The sequence below is a fragment of the Arvicanthis niloticus genome, chromosome 17 (assembly GCF_011762505.2).
Source record: "Arvicanthis niloticus isolate mArvNil1 chromosome 17, mArvNil1.pat.X, whole genome shotgun sequence".
Classification (NCBI taxonomy): Eukaryota; Metazoa; Chordata; class Mammalia; order Rodentia; family Muridae; genus Arvicanthis; species Arvicanthis niloticus.
In genome coordinates, this window is record NC_047674.1 from 14123499 (window position 1) to 14146991 (window position 23493).

Below are 23493 nucleotides of genomic sequence, written 5' to 3' on the forward strand. Positions count from 1 at the left end.
GTAGTTTGTAGAGCGGTACGTGCGCTAGACGTGGAACCCTGTGGCTTGCGTTTAGCTGCATCCTGTGTTCCCCTTTGCAGGACGAGAGGGTCTAGAGTGGGGCACTTACTTGCCTGTGGGATAAAATATATGGGCACACCATAAAATTCAGAAAGCAAGAGAACATTTCAGTACAATCATTAAAAAAGAAAAAGTAACAGAAAAAGACCCAAGATGAGAAAATTATCCAAACCAGTATCCTTTTTTCTCCTCTCTTCGTTTTTCTGGGTCAGGCTGTAAATGTCTCCGTGGAGAACACCGTTTCTGATCTTGTTTTTAGATTCTTTTTGTATTTTTTATGATTCCATTAAAAGATTAGTTGATTGCTGAGGTTTTACATTTTCCTTATACATATTTTTTAAAAAACTTTTTTATTTGTAATCACACATACATGTGTGTTTCTCTGTGGGTAGGTATGCATTGAGTGCAATGTTACTAGGGGCCAGAAGAGGACATGGAATTCCTTGAAGCTGGCGTTATAGGAGGTTGTGAGCCCTGACCTTGGTCCTGGGATCCCAACTGGAGTCCTCTATGTGAACTGTATGTAGTCTTAACTACTGAGCCATCTCTGTAGCCCCTTGCACATATATATTTTGTTTGTGTGCTCAGTACAGACATGGTAGATAATTTAAGCTTATACGAAATATGACGATCCAGGAGGACCAAAAACTCTACAGCATTACAGATACCTTACTTGTCTGAAAATATACTTAATTATCAAAGAGTAATGGAGGCCCTTTCTTTTTTTAAAAAGATTTATTTATTTATTTATTTATTTATTTATTTATTTATTTAATGTATATGAGTACACTGTCACTCTCTTAAACACGCCAGAAGAGGGCATTGAATCCCATTACAGATGGTTGTGAGCCACCATGTGGTTGCTGGGAATTGAACTCAGGACCTCTAGAAAAGCAGTCAGTGCTCTTAACAGCTGAGCCATCTCTCCAGCCCACGGAGGCCCTTTCAATAAGGACAGAATGGCTTTAAACTTGGGCATACCTCAGAACTGTTCCATCAGAGACAGAGGCCTCTCACTTGCACCCCATTTATTCTTTCATTAATAAATTGATTCACCAAACTCTTATTGACCTTACCAGCAGCCGGGTGCTCTATAGTGAAGAACTGGAGACTTTGAACAAGTTTGTGGGCCTGCAGTAACTTAATTTCTCATGCACGTCTCCTCTTACCTACAGTGAATTATTTGTATTTAATTTTTGAAATCACCATTTCATTCAGAGATGCTACCAAGGTAATTAAGTCTGGCATCTGTTCTACAAGTTGGTTCAGATGAGGGTCACATTAGGCTAGACAGTATACCTTGTCTGGGGAGATAGCGTCAAGGCAGGTATGTAGCTCTGGGTGGTGGATGACCTGTAGCTGTGGAAGTGTATGGGGAGCAAGGCACCCTGAGGAAATTTCTTTCCTGGGCTGGCAGAAATCTGTCAAATGCTTACTCTGTCCCCTTCTACCCAAAGAGACAATGCAGAAAGTGTCAGATCTTTCATGTGTCAGCATTTAAGACTGTAGAAGACAGCAGATCATCTAGGTGAAGGATCTCTGAGATCTGGGGAGTTGGGTTGTCCATAGAGGGCATGGCCCACACTGTGCGTAGTCTTGTTATATGTTACCAGGCAAATTCTATAAACGGTGAGGCTGGGCGATATAGCAAGGCTGGCCAGCATAGCTAGATCCTATCTCAAAATAAAACAGACTGAAAACAAACAAAACCCAAACCAAGAAAAGGAGCTAATTCCCTTCTCATTGAGAACAAGCACATCATTCCTCAGGGCAGGTTTGGCTTCCAGATTCTTTGTTTGTTTCTCCTTCCTTTCCTTCCTTCCTTCCTTCCTTCCTTCCTTCCTTCCTTCCTCCCTCCCTCCCTCCCTCCCTCCCTTCCTTCCTCCTCCCTCTATCCTTCTCCCTCCCTCCCTCCCTCCTTCCCTCCCTCCCTCCCTCCCACTTTTCCTCCCTTCCTTCCTCTTTTTATTTCCCCTCTATTCCAAGCCCAGAAGCCAAGTCTGGAGTGGCCAGGCAGAATCATCAAAGCCTCTAGCCAATGGTCTAACAGTCAGTGATAGTAAGGGAATCTTGGAAAAGATTCCTTGAGAATTTGGGATCCTAAACTAGAACTATCAAGCTATGTCAATCTCAGAGTCCTGACACCACAGAAACTGTGAGGTAAGTTAAGTTATTTTAGTGGGTTAACTTACTACAGAGCGATAAATAACTCACACTGTGAACTTAAGAAATTTCCTCACGGTAGTCTGAAAAGAATAGACAAATTTAGTTACCTGAGTTCAAGATAAGTGTCTAGCAAAAAAGTTATATTTTGGGGGGCAATATGGGAAAAAGAATGTAGGGACTCTACATACTAGACAAGTGCTTTCCCACTGAGCTACATCCCCAGCCTTCTGTGTTTTTGATTAATTTTGTTTTTGATTTTATTTGGTTGGTTGACTGGTTTTTCAAGATAGGAGTTCTCTGTGTAGTCCTGGCTATCCTAGTTAACTTGCTTTGTAGACCAGGCTGGGCTAGAACTTGGAGATCTATCTCTGCCTTCCCAGTGCAGTTATCAAAGGCATACACCATCACTACCTGTCTGATAGATTTTGTTTTTAAGGTGGGTTCTCTCTGTTTTGCCTCAGCTCTCCTGGTACTCCTAATGTAGACCAGGTTGGCCTTAGACTCACAGAGATCTACCCATTTCTACTGCCCAAGTATGGGGACTAATGGTGCCTCTTGGCACGCCCAACTTTTTTATTGTGAGACGAGGTCTCACAAAGTTGTCCAGGTAGACTTCAAAATTATTTTTTAAAAAGTGTGTGTGTGTGTGTACCACAGAATACTTGTGGAGGTCAGAAGACAACTTCCAGGAGTGGATCTATGGTGGTTTGAATAGGTTTACCCTCATAGATTCATGAGTTTGAATGCTTGGCCATTGGGAGTGGCATTATTAGGAGGTGTGGCATTGTTGGAGTAGGTGTGACTTTGTTAGAAAAAAAATGTGTCAGCATTGGGGTAAGCTTTGAGGTCTCTGTACTCAAGCTCTGCCCAGTTTGGAATGAGAGCTCCTCCTGGCTGCCTGTGGAAGCCTCTTCTGCCTTCAGATCAATATGTAGAACTCTTGGCTCCTTCAGCACCATGCAGATCTACCTGGATGCTGCCATGCTTCCCACCATGATGATAATGGACTGAACCTCTGAAACTGTAAGCCAGACGCAATTAAATGTTTCCTTTTATAAGAGTTGCTTTGGTGATGGTGTCTCTTCACAGCAATAAAACTACAACGAAGACAGGGTCTCAGTGAATAAACTCAGACCATCAGACCTGGTGGGAAAGTATCTTTACCCCAAGGACCTGAACTTTCAATCCTCATTCAGCCTCCCAGGTAGCTGTATGACAGGCCTGTGCCGCCTGGCCTGGCTCAGCTTTGTAAGTGATGTTCTATAGGACTTGTGCTTTGTAACTTTAAGGAGCAATAAAATGGCTCAGAAAATTGTCAAACATAAAATACCTTGAGCTGGAAAGACCAGAAATCACGTCAGCTGTAGAGAATGTTTGTTAGGAAATTATGAAAGACTGACAAGTTTCATTGAACTTCTCAACATATGGAAGATCAGCTGGCTGAAGTGATTTTCAGTTAAAATTGCTTTTCTTTAGTTTTAAGTGAGTCATTTGACAGAAATCTAATAGATAGCTTAGATCCATTTTATTTCAAAGGGCTTTCAAACTTTCAAACACTTATAAAGAATTGTCAGTTCAACCTAACAAGAATGAGCTCAGGCTATGGCTATATCTATAAATCTATTATGTCTGTTAATAAATTTCAGCTAGGGATAGAGCTAGATACAAACCATTAACGTCTGTCATGATGTGGGGCTCCAGATATGGAGACTTACAAACAACAAAAAATACAAAAGAAAAATTTAAAAAACTGGGTGGTGGTGGTGCACATTTTTGATCTTAGCACACAGAAGGCAGAAACAGTCAAGTTTCTTTGAGTTAAAGACCAGCCTGGTCTACAGAGTGAGTTCCAGGACAGCCAAGGCTACACAAGAAAACCTGTCTCGAGTCCTCCTACACTCCTCCCAACCGCCTCCCCTCAAAAGTTGAAATTGATGCTTCCTTATTGCTTCATTTGACCATATGATGTGAAAGGATTGGCGTCAACTCAGGACTCCCAAGTTTTCAGCACAAAGGACAGGGAATAAGAAAGACATGACATATAGGACAAGCAAGAAGGGAAGGGAACGGGGAAAGGGGGAAGGGTATTTGTCTTGGGGATAAAGAGGAGATAAGCATGGCCCATAGGCAAATATCAGTTTATAAAGCAAAAAGGGAAACCCAAATGTTAGGATGAGGTGTTTAATTTTAATTGGGCATGTTAATTAGGCGAGCCAAAAAGGTCTTTTGATTGCTGGACTTGAATGCTTTTGATAGGTGGACCTTGGTAATCAATGTCAGGAAGAAGAAATGGCCAAATAAGGGACTAGACCTTAGGGGCTAGCATTAGGAATGTAATCTGATGGTTTTTAGCGAGGCAGAGGGAATTGGGGAGAAGGGCAAGGCCTGCCAGAGTTGTGTTTGCCAGACTCGGGCTGGCCAGAGTCCCTTCACTATGTATTGCAAATATTTGTGCTTGGCTTTCCAGAGTAGTCTCTATGGGAAGGATCCATGGACACAGTTCTTTAAATTGTCAAGAAAGCACACAGAGATGTTGTGAATCACCAGTTTATGAAAAGGCTGAGACAGAAGATAGAGGTGATGGCTGTGCATGAGCTCTGGGCTCACACTCGTCATTGAGTGGTAGAGTTTTACTGAGGGTTACTGTTGGTTAGCTCAGGTCAAGATTTCCTTGAAACAAAGACATGCTTGACAAATATTCGATAATTAAAGCAAAAAAAAAAAAAAAAAAAAGAAAGAAAGAAAGAGAGACAGCATTCTCTGCTGCCACATTATATATGAATGAACTAAATTTGAAGTGCCAAAATGCTTACACCTGGTCAATTTAAATGGTGATGAGAATTCATATGGCAATATATGTTAACTTTTTGGACCACAAATAGTTGTGTAAGTATGAATGTATGTATTGTGCCCTCCCCTCCCATTGTTCCCCTTGTCCCCCATGGCAGTTTGACTTCTACTTCAATGTTGTATATACATACACGATTTTATGCATCTATATAAACTCCAGGAGCCACTAGTGAGAGAAAACATATAGTATTTGTCTTTCCAAGATCGGCTCCATTGACTTCTCTCCATTGCATCCATTATCCTTGAGATGACGTGACCCTGCTCTTTATAAGGGGAGAGAATCCCATTGTGAGCATGCTGTTCCTCGACTGCTCCCTGTTGCTGGACACCTAGGTTGGTTGCAGGACTCTGCTGCAGTAAACAGTGATGTCTGTATCTACAATTCTTTGGGGGTGTTTTTCTTAACCCCATTTGCTCCTAATTAACCACAAGGCATTTCTATGACCTATTTAGCCTGTAAAGACACAGAGACCTTATTTTTTATTTTTCTGGCCAAGTTCTAAACTATCTATTTTCCAGCCACATGGTCCTTTACCTTCAATCTGAGTCTTGCCCTGGCTTGCTCTGCTCCATGTGTGTCATCATGGTAACTCTCTCATCAGGACCTCATGGTAAATCCTCCTGCTCCCACTATATAGTCTCCACACTTTCTCTCCTCATGGTCCTTCTCTATTCTTCTCTCTCTTTCCCTGGGACCCCTGGCTGGGATCAGAAATCCAGCCTTTCTATCTCACTGCCCAGTCATAGGCTGAATCAGCTATTCATTGGTCAATCAGAGATGATAGAAAACAATTTTTATATAACATTGGGATCAGAGATGCTTGGCCATGCCAACATCCAAACTGTAGACAGATATCTCTGTATAAAAACCAGATCTTGGGCCACAGAAATCTACATCCGAACACACAGTAAGTACACCCAGGTCAACCCCCAGCAGATGTCCATTTGTCTCTGTGATATGTTGATATAGAGTTCTTCAGGTAAATGCCCAGGAGGGCTATAGCTGGATCATGTGGAAGATCTGTTGTTAGTTTTTTGAGTACCCTCCTTACTGGCTTTTATAGTGACTGAGTATATTCCCATCAGCAGTGTGTAAGAGAACCCTTAGGTCTATGTCCTTGATAGTCGTATTTATTAACTGTATTTTTAAAAATCACAGTTAGGGATTGTAGACTGTTTACCAACTCAGTAAATTGCTTACTTTGCAAGCACGAGTATGTGAGTTTTGTCATCAGAACTCATGTTAAAAAAAGCCAGATTCAGTGGCATGTGTTTGTAATTCCAGTGCTGTGTGTGTGTGTGTGTGTGTGTGTGTGTGTGTGTGTGTGTGTGAACAGGTGGATCCCTGGGTTCAATAATAGCCAGCCAGCCTAATCTACATGGTGAGCTCCAAGCCAGTAAGGAACCACACCTCAAGGGAAAGGTGGTTAGTATTCCTGAGGGATGACACACAAGGTTGTCCTCTGGCACCTTCACACACATTGTAGTGAACACACAGACCTCTGCTGCTTGCAGGAGTCAGCTCTGCTAATGAGTTTCTCCTTGACTGGACATCCTTAGTGCTCCCCCAAGATGCTTCTCCCTGACTGGACATTCTTAATGCTCCCCCAGGATGCTCCTTCCTGACTGGGCTTCCTCAGTGATCCCCAGGATGCTTCTCCCTGACTTGACTTCCTCAGTGGTCCCCAGAAAGCAGCTTCCTTCTCTGAGGTCAGCTTTAGTGTGCTCAGCAGATCCGCTCACCTCGGATCTCCATACCTGCTTAGTTCTTGTTTGCCCTTGCGATTGTAACTATAACTTAACTTATGTAACTTAACTTAGTTATGTAACTCACATAACTTTCCTACTATCAGGACTCACGTGTGTACCCACTGCCATGTTTCATTGCTAAGTTCCAGCTCTGCTGACTCTTGAGGTGACTTTCCAGGCTATTCTAACGTGTGGGGAAACAAAGCTAGTTTCTTTTGTTGCAGTCATTCTACACTACCCAGGTTTTCAAAAAATAAAAATAAGGGGGCAATATGAAGTTTTAGACATGGAAATATGTTACAAAAATATTTAGCAAAACTATGGTGGGCAAACCTGTGTTCTTAGAGGCTGCCAGCTTCCACACCATGGCAGGTTAAGAAAATTCAAATAGGCCAGAGTAGTAAAACAGAGATGGCTTCTCCTTGGTTCACCATGTTGGCAGCCTGGCCAAGGAGAGAAGCAGAGAAAACCCATCACACCTGACCTGGGCAGGCATACCTTGTTTAAATTAGGGTTGGGTATAGAGGCTCTATTCTTGGAAGGCAGAGTTTGATGACTTCTTCTGGCCCTGGGTGGGGGTAGTGAATCCAGAGCTGGGGGTGGGGGGATTAAAGACAAACCCGAGGGCTCCTCTCTTCTACTTTGTTGTCTCCCATAGTATAGGAAGCTTTGGGGATGTAGGAAGTGCTCACCTGAAGCTTCACATGGCCTGTTGGAGATAGACTCAGGCAGTCACTTCACCAAGACCCGTGGTACCTGCTGTTGAGGACCTCTCTGCCCCACATTGGGTGCCAAAAATGTTGAGAACCGCTCTGCCCCATGCTTGGGGGCCAAAATGTCACAGACCGCTCCATCAATATTGGAACCCGCACTGCCAAAAGCCTTGGGGGTTAAATTGTTAAAGCCTGCACTGCCCCAGGCTGCTCTGGTCTGCGGGTCAGGGTTCAGCAAGAGAGAGAGTGAGGCTGGACGTGAAGAATGGAGACCAGACAGAGTGTGATTCAATACCATCTATTCTTCAGTCTCTCTTCCTAGTCCAAGTCCCTAGTTCCTAGCACCAAGTCTCAAATCCTAATCCTAGTTCTAAATTGCTAGTCTCTTTCCCAGTTCCAAGTTACCTGCCTCAAGTTTCAAGTCTCAAGTACTCTTCCAAGTACAAGTGTCTAATCCTTTCTTCTGTCTGCCTCTCGCTTTTTTTATGTCTCACTTCTAAGCCACGCCTTTAAGTCACACCCTTAAGTCATGCCTTTAAGTCTTGGCTCTAAATCACACCCAAGGGAAGATCCTGGGTATCTAAAACAAGATGTTATCAGAGTGTGCTCAGCTGTTGTAGGCTGTTGTAAACGAGTCTCTTGTCAGGGTATATGGTTCAAGATGGCTGCAAGGATGATAGCCTCCTTCTGTCTGTGTCTTCTTGTCCACACCTGCCAAGCACTTGGTACCCCTAGAGGCCAGGTAGGGACCATTCAGCAGCTAGTGATGGGGCAGCTCTAGTACAGATGGTGAAAAAGCAGAGAGAAGTAGTTGGGGACAGCAAATAGACAACTAGTGGCATTACACACAGGCCATGACTAGGGGAATACTGTTTATTCCTTAAATGATGGAAGATTGGAAACACTGTTCCTGAGGCTCCTGGGTAGGACTATGATCCCTGAGTAGGAATCCTCTAGTCCCAAGTATCCTCCATACCAGGAATCAGATGGCATCTTTGTACAGCTGCAGCAAAGTAAGCCAGGCATGTCAGTGGGAGCAGCTCTATCATCCTTAAATACCCAGGCAGGACTTTAAATCCCACCAATGCTCACCCTGAAAAGCTCTGCCCCCCCACAAGAAACCCTATCTAGAACCCTGCCTTCTGCTCAGTTCTCTGCTGCTTCTCACTCAGAGCAGAGGCAGCCACCCTCTTGAGTTTTTCTCTCCCAATGAATCTCTAGTGTGAGTTTTGTGTTTGGTGTGAGTTTGTGGCTTTCCTTGGCTCCCAACTGTGAAGATGCCTTTCCATCTGAGCCGTAACACTCCCACTTCTGCTGAGTTTCTTTCCTTCTTCCTCCCTTGCAGTGAGTAGGGTGTGCACTGAAGGTCACCCAGTATTCTGCCTCCACCCCACCCCCATGGAAACTCTGCTCCCCTGTCCTGACCCACAGATTCCTCCTCAGTGCTGGTCCCTGTGAGTGGATGGCATACAGAAGGAAGCACAGGATTACTCGGGAGCCAGTGAAACATTGCTTTGAATACTCTGGGTCTACATAGGCCTAGGCGTGGACCCTCATGACCTCTAGCACTTTGACTTGTGTTTTCATAACTCCCTGACCTCACGCCTTGCCCAGTATCTCTTGACGCTGCTGGTTCAGTTCACACTCACAATCACAGTCAGAGCCTTTCCTCTCCCTCGTTTCTTTCGGCTGCGGGCCAGCCATGGAAACCAACACAGTCCAACAAGATCCCACGCCCGGGTGCTAGCTAATCATTCCCCACAGTGATGATCTTTCTCAGTGAGGAAAACTAAAAACACATGGCTTCAGGAATAGAAGAGATTCCTCGATGGTTCAGAGCACAGGCTCCAAGACCCAAGTTTGATTCTGATGACTCACAACCATCTGGAAATCCAGTCCTGGGATCCAACATCCTCTTCTGGCCTCTCCCGGTACTGCACACATGGTGGTGCACATAGATATACACAGGCAAACATTCATGCACATAAAAGTAAAATCTTAAAAAAAAAAAAACCCACACAACTCTCTTTAATGTTTCATTTTTAAAATGTTTTTTTCCTAGCAGTACATTCTTTAAAAGAAGTTAACAACTTCAATTCCAAATATAAGGATTAAATAATGCAAATGAAAAGCTGTTGTTTTCTGTGAAGCTACCGCAGAATGACCCTGGGAAAAGTACTCTTATAACTGAACCAATGCAAAAGTCCCTTAGAAAAGCTTCATGTGTTGCCTGTAAAGAGTCTTCTTAAGGTCACTTTACGTCTAGACCATCGCCTTGTCTCCAGCGGAGGAGCGTTGCTTGGTAATGGCTTGTGGTTCCACAGTGTTTTGTGTATGGGAAGCAGAGACTAAGAGACACTACTGGAGTCATTGGGACTGTAGGTTCCACCACGGATAGTCCCCAACACTGGAACATTTTCCCTTAACCTTCAGCAAGACACAAAAGAAAAATGCAAGTCCCGCCTTAACCTCGACCTCAATCACCCCTTGTTGGTGGCATTAAGAGGTCCCTGTGCGTCAAGTCCAGAGCTCTCATGAGACCCAGTGTGCTTATGGAGAAACCTGCAGCCTCTGAGTATCATCACGGCCGGGGCAAGGGTCTGCAGACAGAGGCATCTGGTGCTGCTGGGCTCCCGGGGTGACCCTTGCGTGGAAGCACTTCTTCCCTCAGAGGCAGGGAAAGATGCAATGCTCCCGACAGTACAGATAAAAGCTCATGAAGCCACGCTAGGCATCTGAGTCCCCAGAGAGGTGCCCACTTGCTGTTCGTATTTATTGCTGGGACAAGAGCGCGCTGCGGTTGGCTTTCATCTTTTCCAGTCGCTTTACTAGGTGGCCGTTGCTCACCTCAAGCTCTTCTGTTTTGTCCAGTGCGGAGCGCAGCTAGAAGAAGGAGAGAAGACAATGAATGAGCCTGGGGGCCTTGCTTCCTCCCAACACGGCGGGGTGTATAGCCCAGCCAACATGGTGGGGTATATAGCCCAGCCACACTGGAATCCTAAAAATTGTGTGTGCGCATGTTTTTCTTTTCTTTTTCCTTTTTAAAATACTTGGTCACATCTTATCAAGGTTATTTTTTGTTTTAATTATATTTTATTCATTTATATGCTTATGCCTATGCACTACATGCATGCAGGTACCCAAGGAGGTAAAAAGATAGCACTGGAATCCCTGAAAGCGAGTTATAGACATTTGTGACCTGTCACGTAGGTGCAGGGAACTGAATGTGGGTCTTCTGCAAGAGCAGCCAGTATTCCTAACCATAGAGCCATCTTTCCATCTGTATATGTCTGTCTGTCTGTCTGTCTGTCTGGGGAGAGCAATGATCAGAGAGTCTCTCTCTCTCTCTCTCTGTCTGTCTGTCTGTCTCTTTCTTCAAAGTGTATTTACCACTCAGAATGTAAAATACATTCAAATGATTTATAATACATGTTGCATACCAGAATATTTTTCTAAACTAAAAAGAAGTTGGTGCTGGGATTTGAACACAGGACCGTGTGTGCTCAGCGTGCACTCTACCGTTGACCTGGATCCCAGGCTCCCAGAAGAGTATTTTGATTAGTTTCATGAATGGTTTGAACCAAAGGAATGAACCAAATAACAGAAATATAACCTATATTTTCTTTTCTTTCCTTCCCCCTCAAATAATTGTTGATTGGCAGCAGGTGGAAGGGATGACAGAGCTATCATTCACAGACAACACCACACACCAGTCACAGGGCAGCAAGAGTGAGGGGAAAGAGCCTGAAGGCCCCTCTTCAATAGCACGTGGGTAGGGCCTGGAGTGTTGATGGAGCAGGCTTAGATCATCTCTGGTTAGTAGGCATGGCTAGAGATGAAGGGAGATTCATGGGCTGCAGCTCCAGACTGACCACTTGGGATCTGTGAGCATTTCCTAATTGAATAACGATGTATGACTTACTTCAGTTCTGGCATCTTAACTAAGAGATGTTCCTCATTTGAAACGACTCCAGACCTGCACTGTCCTGTGGGTCTTGATGGGCTCAGAAATGATGAGTGTAGCGAGCCGACAACTACAAATGGAGAAGAGCCTGGACCAGCTAGAGAAAGTAACTCTCTAGTGTGGGGGAGCCGGGACCAAGGTCTCTGCAGCTGGAAATTAAAGCTTGAATGTCAGAGCCTCTAACAGCCCCAGCCTGGAGCCAGGGGCAGAGGGCTTTGGTGCCATATAGTCAGCCATGTGAATGGGCTGCTCCCAGGCCAGCAGACAGCAGGGCAGAGGGCTGGCCCTCGGGAGGGAGCTCTAGAGGGGCTGTCAGTTGATAGTGTCTAACCCATGGCTCTGCTTGGTGGCTGGGGTTCTAGGACATAAGAGTCCCACCTCCTACCTCCTTCCTCAGGGTCTCAAACACCTCACTAAATACTGAACTTGTACAGGGAGAAACCAGGGTGATGGTGGTTGGGTGTCTGCTGAGTGGGGAGAGCAATGATCAAAGACTGAACACGTGTCAGCTGTCAGGGGACAGAACACGGAAAGCAAGGCTTACGGTATACATCGAAATGATTCACTTATTAACTGTGACTGCACTCCAGCATGCAGCCACATGCTGAGCAGATGCTGTATTTTCCAAGTGAGTAGCTTGGCCAGATCGCTTCAGGAAAGTAAAACATTCCGTTTTCAAAGGAGTAGAAGCAGGGCCTAGGCACTTTACCTCTCTTTGGAGCTTCCGTTTTTCCGCCTTCAGTTCATCCTCTATTTTTTCTGCGTTTTCAGCCGCTGCTCTATAGCGTGTTACTTGGCTCTCTAACCTTATAACCTGAAAGGAAGAAGAAGGCCATTCTCACAAACTCATTCACTGTTTGCTTTGCTATTTTTGTGATCAAAGGATGCTTTAATTTAATGAAACGAAAAAATATGCTGTGTGAGTAACAGTGTGGCATTTTGGATGTTACCTCAGCTCTACCAAGTTGTCTGGTAGCATTTCTAAGTGACCTCATCCTGACAGCAAATGGCTGCAGTCTAAAGGGTAGATGTCTCTTTGCCTTCATAACCCTCTTGTGGGACTTAAAAGTGCTTGTAAAAGGACCCAAGTTCAAATCTCAAAACTCAAATAAAAAACTGAGTGTGACGGCAAGATATTGATTGCCCTCTGGCCTGTGCCCACTGGCCTGGGTAGAATGGAAGGCAGAATGATGTTGGTAGGACCTCGGCTCATCTCCTAGGCTGCCGCTGTGGAAGGATAGTAATGACAGCGTAAGAGGAGGGAAGCTTCATGTGGACGTGAGGTGTGTGTCCATGGCTGGACATAAGGGTGTGTGTCCACGGCTGGACATGAGGGTGTGTGTCCATAGCTAGATGTGAGGGTGTGTGTCCACATCCCAGCACTTGGGACACAGAGGCAGGAGGATCAAAATTCAAGATCATCCTGAATATATAGCATCACCCTTTGTTTCTATGAAAAGTTCCAGCACATACATCCACACAAAGGAGGGGAAAGTGCCTCCTTTGTCCTCCTCACCCTAGAATTGGCCAGAGGCTGTCGCTAGGGTCCAGGATACAGAGGTAGGAGGCCCCATGTTTGTTCATCTGGCTGCAGGAAGAAAGGCTAGAAGCTCAAGGAAAAAGATATCTGGGCATGAAGTGTGTTACGATGGTTTGTATATGCTTGGCCCAGGGAGTGGCACTATTAGAAGGTGCGGTCTTGTTGGAGTAGATGTGTCACTGTGGGTGTTGGTTTTAAGAGCCTCATCCTAGCTGCCTTGAAGCTAGTATTCTGCTAGCAGCCTGCAGATGAAGATGAAGAACTCTCAGCTCCTCCTGCACCATGCCTGCCTGGATGCTGCCATGTTCCCACCTTGATGATAATGGACGGAACCTCTGAACCTGTAAGCCAGCTCCACTTAAATATTGTTTGTGTAAGCATTGCGTTGGTCATGATTTCTGTTCATAGCAGTAAAACCCTAACTAAGATATGTGATGAATTAACAACTATTTTAATTATTTTTATGTGTATGTGTATTAATGTGTATGTGGGTGCATAACACTGGGGGTTGTTCTTCACGAGCCGTCCACCATGTTTTCTTGAAACAAGGTACTCATTGGCCTGCAGCAGGGAATGGTAAGCTCTTGCCACTGTGCTCAGCCTTTCAGGAGGGTTCTGAGGATCTAATTCAGGCTGCCTTGCAAGCACTTTACAGACTGAGCTACACTCCCATATAAAATAAACAATAAAGTTTGGAACATTTACCAGCCACATTGGCACGAGTTGTTTTGTTATTACAGCCATTTATAAAACATGAGTACCACTGTGACAATTTAGAGTCTAATAATAAACAACGGTTCCTGAACTTTCCTTCCCAACTCTCTGCAAGCAGTGTCTTGAAAGCCAGGCATGGGAATACTCTTGTAATCTCAGCACTTGGGAAGTAGAGGCAGGGGGATCAGGAGTTCAAGGTCACCCTTTGCTACATAGTGAGTTTGAGACCAGCCTGGGCCACACTGAGACCCTTTCTCAAAAACAACAAAAGACTAAGTAAATAAATGCCGTAAGAGACTTTACTGCCTTAAACCACATCCTCAGGACCTGTGGATCCTGAGGCTACACAACATACATTTTGCTCTAAGGCAGTTATCTCTTGCTCAGATTTTGCAAGTTTAAATCTGAGGTCGCTGATCTGTCTGTTGGCATCTCCTAAAGGGTGACAAGTATAATGTGCATCAGGCACCTTATACTTGAGATAAGGTCTCTCACTGAGCCTGAACTTCATGGATTAGGTAGCCTGGATGGCCAGCAAACCCTAGGAATCCTTCTGTCTTCACCATCCAGGCAAGGAATACAGACGTGCTATGCCATACCTGACTTTGCACACAGGAGCTGGGATCTGAACTCAGGTTCATCCTCCTGCCTCCCTAGAACCTCATTTGATTCTCAAAGTCTCTTGAAGAGGTTCTCAACCTGGGGGTCATGACCTCTAGGGTGTTGGAAGACCCTTTCACAGGGGTTGCATATCAGATCTCCTGTATATCAGGTATTTACATCATGATTCATAATTAGCAAAATTACAGTTATGATGTAGTAATGAAAATAATCTTATGATTGGAGGTCACCACAACACGGTGAGCTGTATAAAAGTGTCACGTGAGGTCACCACAACACGGTGAGCTGTATAAAAGTGTCACGTGAGGTCACCACAACACGGTGAGCTGTATAAAAGTGTCACGTGAGGTCACCACAACACGGTGAGCTGTATAAAAGTGTCACGTGAGGTCACCACAACACGGGGAGCTGTATAAAAGTGTCACGTGAGGTCACCACAACACGGGGAGCTGTATAAAAGTGTCACGTGAGGTCACCACAACATGGGGAGCTGTATAAAAGTGTCACGTGAGGTCACCACAACATGGTGAGCTGTATAAAAGTGTCACGTGAGGTCACCACAACATGGTGAGCTGTATAAAAGTGTCACCGTGTCAGGAAGGTTGAGGACCACTGCTCCGGTGCTTTCGGCCCCCCGGCCATTCAGACTCCACGCAACCACCCATCCATCTACAGACTGCCCAGGACTGGGGAGAGTCAACATACATTTTGCTCTAAGGCAGTTATCTCTTGCTCAGATTTTGCAAGTTTAAATTTGAGGTCGCTGATCTGTCTGTTGGCATCTCCTAAAGGGTGACAAAGAAAGGAACATGGGTTAAGTTCTCGGGCTCTAAAACATTCTGTTCCTGGGAATCGTCCTCTCACATGTCTTCATGGTCTAATCTCAGCCTCCACAGAATCAGACAAGGCATGCCCTCTCTGGGCCTTGGCTAGGAACATGTCCGTACCTCTTATGTGTACGTAGAAGACCCAGGTTAAGAAGGAACCCCCAGAGATGTGACAAAGGAGATGAAGGAGAGGGGCCGAGTCTAACCTCATCTCCTGTAAGTCTGTTTTAGTTGACTAATATAAACCATGCCTATCACAGGAAGGAAACCAAATGTGTTTCCGTGTACGTGTGTACGTCCACTTGTGCATCCTGGGACACCCGCTCCATCCCACAGGCTCATGCTGCCTTCTCCACACTTTGCTTTACTCACAGAAAAAGTCTTTGTGCTGTGGAACCCAGGAGCTTTCAGGGGACAGGAGGGAATGCCAGCTAACCTTTACCACAAGCACTTATAATCACTATACACAAAAGCGTGCGCTTCCACACAGGGGTCAAAGCTCACTTTGTAGATCCATGGCGTGCACGTCTGTCCCATTCTCCAAGATACCATCTTCTGCTCGAAGAAGGTCCAGCTTGCTGTTCTTCTGTCTTCCCTCCAGCTGCCCTTTGAGCTTCTTAATCTGAAAACACCCCAGCAAAATATGTTTATTTCTTTTTCCCAAAGGAAACGGAAAAGCTGAGTTTAGAGACTGTCATAGGCAGAAAAACACGTCAGGCCTTGCTGTTAGCATGATCCCAGGGGTTAGAGGCAGGGGTCACAGGAGTATATGGGAGAATGTCATGGAAACATTTCAGTCTAGCCTGTCCTCCACTGGCCAGAGGGACCCTCTTTAATAAAGGCCAATCCAAATAAACTACCAAAAAGTTTCTGAGGACCAGAGCTCATCTCAGAAGGGAGTAGGTGGGACAAAGACTTTATGACCTCAAGCATGAATTCTTTTGTAACCTAGTGGACAATTTTTGTGTACATTGTATGTATGTGTTTGTATGAGTGTGTGCATACGGAAGCCAGAGGTTAGCACTGTGTTCTGCCATTATGTTCAACCATATCTTCTCTCTCTCTCTCTCTCTCTCTCTCTCTCTCTCTCTCTCTCTCTCTCTCTTTCTCTCTTTCTCTCTCCTTCCTTTCTCTTTCTTTTTTTGAGGCAGGGTCTCTCACTGAACCTAGCTTATCTACTCAGGGAGGCTGGCTGATCAATCAACTCCAGGAATCCACCTGTCTCCACTTCTTCAGCACTGGGATTATAGGTGTGTGTTACCACATCCAGCTTTAAGTGGGTGCTGAGGATTCGAACTCAGGTCCTCATGCTTGTTCTGCAAACACTTTACTAATTGAGCTATTCCCTCAGCCTCTAAGGCTGAAATTCTTCTGGGATTCAGAAGTAGACTGCAAAAAAAAAAAAAAAAAACAAAAAAAAAACAAAACCAAACCAAACAAATAAAACCTTGGAATGGTGATAAAGAGTTGGCAACTCTTCATGATACTGATCTTTGCTTTATTCACAAAGATATAAAAGAGGATGCAGGAATATGGGAATCAAGTTCCCAATAAAACTGTATGCTTCTGTATAGAACTTGGTCAAGCTACATGTTGGCCTAGAGGCACTGGTCAAGCTTTAAGGAGGGGGCCTTACAGAATGTATGGGGGGTGGGGGGTGGGCGGCAGCAGAGGAGCAGCTGACAGTGTAATCTGATTCTGAAAGGCTGTAAAAGGTGAGCAAACCCATGTGGCTGCAGGGAATGTTGGAGGAAATTGGTTCCCTGGGAAAGAGGCTGAGGAATAATTTTTAACTATCCCACAGACAAGAAAGATGAAACAGCCCTTCGGCACTTCCTGAAGTCAGAGAGAGGGACAGAGATAAGTCAAGGTTTAAACAATCCTGCTTTCTAGATGTTTGTTTATACTTGGATAGTCCTGGGGCTGCGCCCAACGTTGGTCTGAGAAGCATCTCTTTGCAGTAGCAGCCCTCAATGCAGACTCAGAGTTGGTCAAAGTGTGAAGACTGACAGCTCAGTCCGAAATGGGACACCTTTATAACCAGCCACTCCCCAGAGCACGGGGAATGTCACAGAGAGGAGGCAGAAAGAATGTAAGAATTGGACTATGGGGGGAGGAGTGCATGAAGTGCTATCTTCTAGACCTGAGGTAGCTAGCTCACTTGTCAACTTAGAGCAGCTGTATTGCCTGTGCAAGATCTAGCCAGTCAGAATTTCAGCACAGGCAGGGGGAGGTGCTCTCTAGGCCCCACCCCTTATCGAGGAGCTATTAGGATTTCTTATAGCTGCTGGGGAAGAATCATTCTGTTTTTAGGCTGTCCCTGCTGCTAGGTTTCCTGTGCTCCAATGGATGGCCCCACATTCATGCACATAAAGGCAGCCACTAATTGACCTTAGTCCATTATCGGGACAGGGAGAACATAAAGTTCAGAGGGGACATGTTGGTGGGACACGGATGGAGCTGAAGGAGGGACATTGGAGGTGGCTATGATCTTATTTCCTTGCATACATGTGTGAAATTCTCAAGAATAAAGAAAAAATGATAATTAAAACCAATTTTGATCAGACATTCAAAGAAATGCCTGCTGCACAAAGCCCATGTGCAGGTACAAGTGGACGTCCTGTCTCTCAACAGAGCACCTCCATCTTCCACAGCAACATTCATCAACACAGCAATGCATGTGGAATGTCCCAAAGGCTGCCTTATGGCTTCCAGTCCTCCCTAAGCCTTGTGTGACAATACTGCTCTATTTAGATCAAATCATCAAGCCAGTCTTGTTCTCAAACGCGCATTTAGGGGTCTCCAGAGTGAGTAGGAAGGCAGGCTGGGAGGAGGCGCATGGTCTCAGGTACCCTACTCAAAAGTGTTGTAAAACAATAGAAAGACGGTTACCTGTTCCAACAAACATTCCCGTTCATCAATGAGCTTTTTCAACCTAACATCTGAAGAAATCAGAAAGACATAGGTGAATCTGTATCCTGGCCTCGCAGCATGTCACTAACAGAATAACATACAGATCGGTTAGTGGAATGAGTGATGAAGTGTAGGTTAAACACGTACCACAATGGATGAGGCCACAGACAGGACGGGGAGGAACTCAGCCAAAGGGTGGTGCCAGCCTCCCGACATGCTTCTCATCAGGGCAGCCTCCGGCTCATGCAAACAGGCTACTCTTCTATTTAGGCTAGCATGCAAGAACGCTAGGGAAACACGCTGCAACACAAGATCTCACAGGCTTCACGGTTTAGCAATGTGCAATGTTGCTGTTCACGAGCGCCAAAGTTTCAAGGAGAGCTCTTTCCAAATTTACACTCCATGCCTAGCTATCTTGCTCCTTGCTCGCATACACTCACCGATGTTGGGAGTTTTAATTCTCTACAAACCCTGAGCCAATGACAACATGTCTACTAAGCCAGTTATAATAGGCTGTTACTTTTTGTTTTAAAGAAAAGCATAGTAATGGCTTTAATTCCTGTACAAATTCCTCCCACCTCCAAGAGGTGGTATAGAAGGATGCTTGTGTGTGTGTGTGTGAGTGTGTGAGTCCCCCAAATCTCTCTAAGAGTACTAAATAACTCTGATCTATTGGAAGAACAGATGCTGAATGAGATTTTTATATCTGAAGGTAAAAAATCAGGATGTTGGATACTGATGGGGGTGCTGAATGCCTATGAAGACCCTGTTGCCACTTACAGTTTATCTGCTGTAAGCTGGTCCAGAGCCCAGGGTCCCCATGGACAAGCATCTTGCATTCACCTTCAGATGAAGGGGAGGCCCAGTGTGAGGGGTAGGTGATGCCCCTAATGCCTAAGGGATCACAGCCCAACCTTAGGGTGTCCCTGACCACTGCTCTCCATGGCCTTTTCAGATCAGGACTTGAACCCCCTCAGTGGAACCCTTAAAACCTGGCCTAGAGCTCCCATTCCCAACGTGATCTTGTCGACACTATGACTCCTTCAGAATTGGCTAGAAATTAACTAATTAACTTGGATGAGTCATGTGTGAAAATGCATACTTGTGAAACTCACCTTCGTTTTCATCTAAGTTACCCTTTGCTAACCATCTTCCCCAAACCTCTTAAGCGGGTACTTGTCAAGAATTAACAGTTTTCTGATTCTTTAGTGTCCTACTTTAATCGACTCATGTTAAAATTAGTTGGCTGGATATTAAAGCTATCTTTATATCATTAGAGGGATTTTAAAAATCTTTGTTTTAATATGTTAAATTTTAGCAAACTTTCTGCTGTAGTTTTGAGACTCAAAATGGGAAGCAGAGAGTTAGCACCTTCAAGAAAATTCTTGAGGTACCCAAACAAGTGCTGGAATTTTCCAAGCTCCTGATTGCTTTGGTTATCTTGAAGTCTGGGTATCTTAGAAACTCTATCCTAGGGTCACTGATCAAGGCCAATCAACCCCATACCCAACTTTGAAAGGTGGGACTCCCATCTTCCATAAGCAAAAGGAAGCTTTCCCAAGTCTAGTGATTTGTTCGTGACAGATGTCTTCAACATGGACTTTGCACGGTATGGGGTACTTTTAGCCATCCTATCCCTACCCCCATTGCCCAAGGGACTTGTCCCTTCTGTATGCTCAAATGTGATGGTGGGGGTCCAGGAAATGCACTGGCTGCACCTTTCCCTGAGTCCCCTCCTTCTACCTTCTCTGACAGAACCTAATGGTGGCAGCTTCCACCTTTCCTGAGGCTGCCTCCTTCCAGAAAAAAGGATGGTTCAACTGCTTCTCTTTTCTTGTTACAGCACCCAAGGGGTATGCATGGGCAGGGGACTACCCTCCTTCAGCCACTGGCCAGTGCATTTTCATGGCATAGATGTAGAGCACGCAGCAGCTCGCCTGTCCTGTTTCACAGGACATGCCCACATACAGTCAGTGTTTCCTTACTTTCTCTTCAGACACACCAGAAAAGGGCATCGGATCCCATGAGGGCATCAGATCCTATTACTGATGGTTGTGAGCCACCATGTGGTGGCTGGGAATTGAACTCAGCACCTCTGGAAGAGCAGTCAGTGCACTTAACTGCTGAGCCATCTCTCCAGCCCTCTTGCTCACCACTTTTATCCTCTTCCACAGACAGCTCTATGCATGGGCACATTTTAGGAGAACACCAATGGAGACCTTCCCTAACGGGGAACACATGGGCATGTTCAGAGTGTCAGAGCCACTCTCTCAGCTTCCACACTAGCGCCAGGACAGCCTCGCAGCAGTGGGGCTCACATGACAATGATGAAAGCACTTAAAACTGGATTTTCTGGAACCCTGGAGGGAGCTCGAAGCCAGAAGTGACTTCATGTGGGCACAGAGCAAACAGCTATCAGGGTCAGAGGTCAAGGGTCTCAAAGACCAGAACGCTAGGCTTGTAAAATTATAAAATTCTTTTATTTCAATTATATGACTCTTCAATCTGCCTCAAATTTTCCTGAGGTTTTTGGTCATTTTGCATTCCACTCTATCTTGTAACAGTAGTATGAATTCATGTGATTCCATAACAGGTCAACAGCAGTTGTACAGTGTATCCTTTTGTGATTGTATATTTACTAATACTTTTAAATTCAACTCTATAGTCATTGTCTAAATGCTTCTTTATATAGAAAATACATACTTCCTTCAGGCAGATAAAACAATAACTTTCCAATAAGAAAATATCGAGAAACAACAAATAAAAATATTTATATCAAACACAAAATAGTGGATTATAATCTAATGGGTCCTTTTGCATAAGAACAGCCTTTTAAAATTTTTAAGTCGACATTCAGGAAGAAAGATAACTTTAAAATAAAAAAAAGTAACAACAACTTGTTCTCAATACTAAAGTAGGAAATATAATTTCAACATGTCATTAGCAGAGAAGAGTAAAAATAAAATATTCAAAATAAAACGAATTTATTACATCACTTGCATAAAGTGAAAATAAAGATCTCTGATAAAAATTAATTTGGGTACCATTGGCAACAAGATCCAAGAGCATTGGTGCAAAATAAAGTATTTCTGTGAGGTAAAGGCACATGGTCTCCTTGTATTTTCTGACACATATCTGAATCTCTACAGTAATTAATCTCCACCCCAGGTGTAGGTCCTCTCACCCACTGACCTACACGCTACTTATCCATCTACTCCTTTAAATATAATACCAAACAGGCTACGGTGTACAGATTAAGATCAAATAATAAAATAAATCTATTTGAATAATACATATTTGAATATTTGCTGCTTATAATGCAGAACTCTATGAACGCCTTTTGGTCATTTCAACCAGATATTGATACATTTGGTCAAGAATACCCACATTCATCCTAGCCTGAAGCAAACGGTACATTCTGACCTTCAGGCTAGAATGCACACCTGGTGTCCCCTGATGCTAACGGAATGTTCTCAGCTAGAACTGAAAGTAAAAACAGTACTGGCTAGGTGATCAATGGTTAAACACAAATCTACAGGTAACAGTCTATAACTTAAGGTAGTTGATACTTGGTGATTGACACATGTAGAAACCGGGACATTCATGAACCTCGGCTGTGGAGTGGAAGGATGGAATTTCTGATTATAGTTGATGGCTGAGGAACGGAGCTTACTGTGCTAAGTCCTGAACCAGCTCTGAAACTCACTCTCACGCCCTGCCTCCCGCCTCTGCCTCCTCATGACATGGTGCAATCTTCCTTATTCTTGCTGTTCCCTGCCTCCTCTCTTGCCTGCTCTCCACTTTCTGAATTGAAGCCCCCCAGCTGCCCTGACAGGTCACTGTTGTCTAGGCTGTGGCCATCTATAGCATTCTCAACTGTTTGGCCAGGATGTTGGGAGGGCACATGTCCCTCTTCACTACCGATATGAGAGGCATCCCTTTGGGAACCTTCCTTTCCCACTGGGGAGATGTCCCCATCTTCACACTGGGGACTGTTCTGATCCAAGATGTCTATGGGGCCTTCCCCATCCTTCTGTTTTCCACTCCACCCACTTTGAGGATCTTCGACAGGTTCTCTGCGTCCTGCTTTGATTTTCTGTTCTGGGTTTTCTGCCACCTGCTTCCTGTTGGTGACCTGGACCCGCTCTTCCTCCTCCACGTCACCCACATCCGGGTCCTGACAGTTTAACTCTTCATTATCATCTCTGCAGGTTTCCACGGGAGCTGCAGTTTTCTTCTTCTTGTTCTTCTTCTTCTTGTTCTTTGTCTTCTTCTGGGGCGAATCCAAGGCCTCTGCCTGCTGCCCACTCTTTGCTTGTTGGTTGCGCTCTTTTGCGTGAAGTGGTGTGCGCTTGGCATCTGTGCTACCTGGTCCTGTTGTGTCCTGATGGCCGCTCTGAACTATGGGAGCTCCAGGGGTTGCCTGGACTTCTGCCTGGATGGGATTCTCATCCCTTACTTCTGCATCTTCGGCCTCGGCAACAGTGTTTTCTCCACCTGCCTGTGGACTCTGAATGAGGGCTTCCTCAGGCTCAGCTACTTTTTGGGCGGGTTCTCTCTCTGAGCTCTGCCCCAGCCCGTCCTTCAGACATCTTTCATCGTAATTCTCTGTGCCTTTGCTTTGCTCCACAGGTCCAGAGGCCATTGCCCCTACTTGGTCCTCAACTGCAGCACCCCCTGCCTGTACTGCATCCTCTGTGTGGTTTCCACCCGTGCCCCCTGAGTCTGTACAGCTCACCTCGTCAGTTTCAGGTGTTTGCCCCAAAACGTAGTCTGGACATGGTTCATAGCTACCTTTTCCCAAATCTGTTTTCAGCTCCTCAGTGGGCCCCGACACTTCACTGTCTACACACCCCAGGCAGCTGGACTGCTCAGGGGAGTTGCTGGCCCTGCCATCTGACTCGTTTGTGACCTTGTGTGACTCGATCTGCTCTGGGTCTTTGAGGACAGAAGTGTTCTCTTGATCTTGGCTCTGAACCTGTTGCTCACATTTGGCCCCTGCTAGTGGTCCCAGGGACAGGGCACTGTCTTCAGCAGGTCTCTGGTCCTCAGCCTTCTCACCAGGATGTGACACCCCTCTGTCCACACAATCCTTTCCTGTGTTGGGTTTGGGCTGTTCTTGCTCAGAATTCTGTAAGGTTTCTCTTTGCCCCACTTTCTCCACAATTTCCTTTTTCACCTCCACTTCTTTGGCTTTTCCTAAAAGACCATTGAGAGAATTGAAGGGACCCCATGATGTGGTGGGCACTTAATATATATACTTAAATGCAAACAACACGTTCTAATTAACACCCAATTTTCTCAGAGAGAGAGAGCATGAGAGAGAGAGAGAGCGAGTGAGAGAGTGACAGAGCAAGAGAGAGAGAAAGAGAGAGA

The 23493-nt window shown here is 45.1% G+C and overlaps 1 protein-coding gene across 42 annotated transcripts in view; it reads right to left on the reverse strand.

The window, feature by feature from the left end:
- Nucleotides 1-9565: 9565 nt before the first annotated feature.
- Nucleotides 9566-23493, reverse strand: part of Lrrfip1 (LRR binding FLII interacting protein 1) — a 128510-nt gene continuing 114582 nt past the window's right edge. For 29 of the 42 annotated variants that reach the window (XM_076914803.1, XM_076914805.1, XM_034522075.2 and 26 more), the window contains one exon: nucleotides 20576-23316. In XM_076914803.1, coding sequence (XP_076770918.1) covers nucleotides 21854-23316 — 1463 coding nt within the window. In that variant the 3' untranslated portion in view covers nucleotides 20576-21853. Of the gene's footprint in view, nucleotides 10422-12211; nucleotides 12317-15082; nucleotides 15163-15708; nucleotides 15827-18096; nucleotides 18147-20575; nucleotides 23317-23493 lie in introns of those variants that run through there. The other 13 variants (XM_034522081.2, XM_076914809.1, XM_076914808.1 and 10 more) reach the window with 1 other exon arrangement.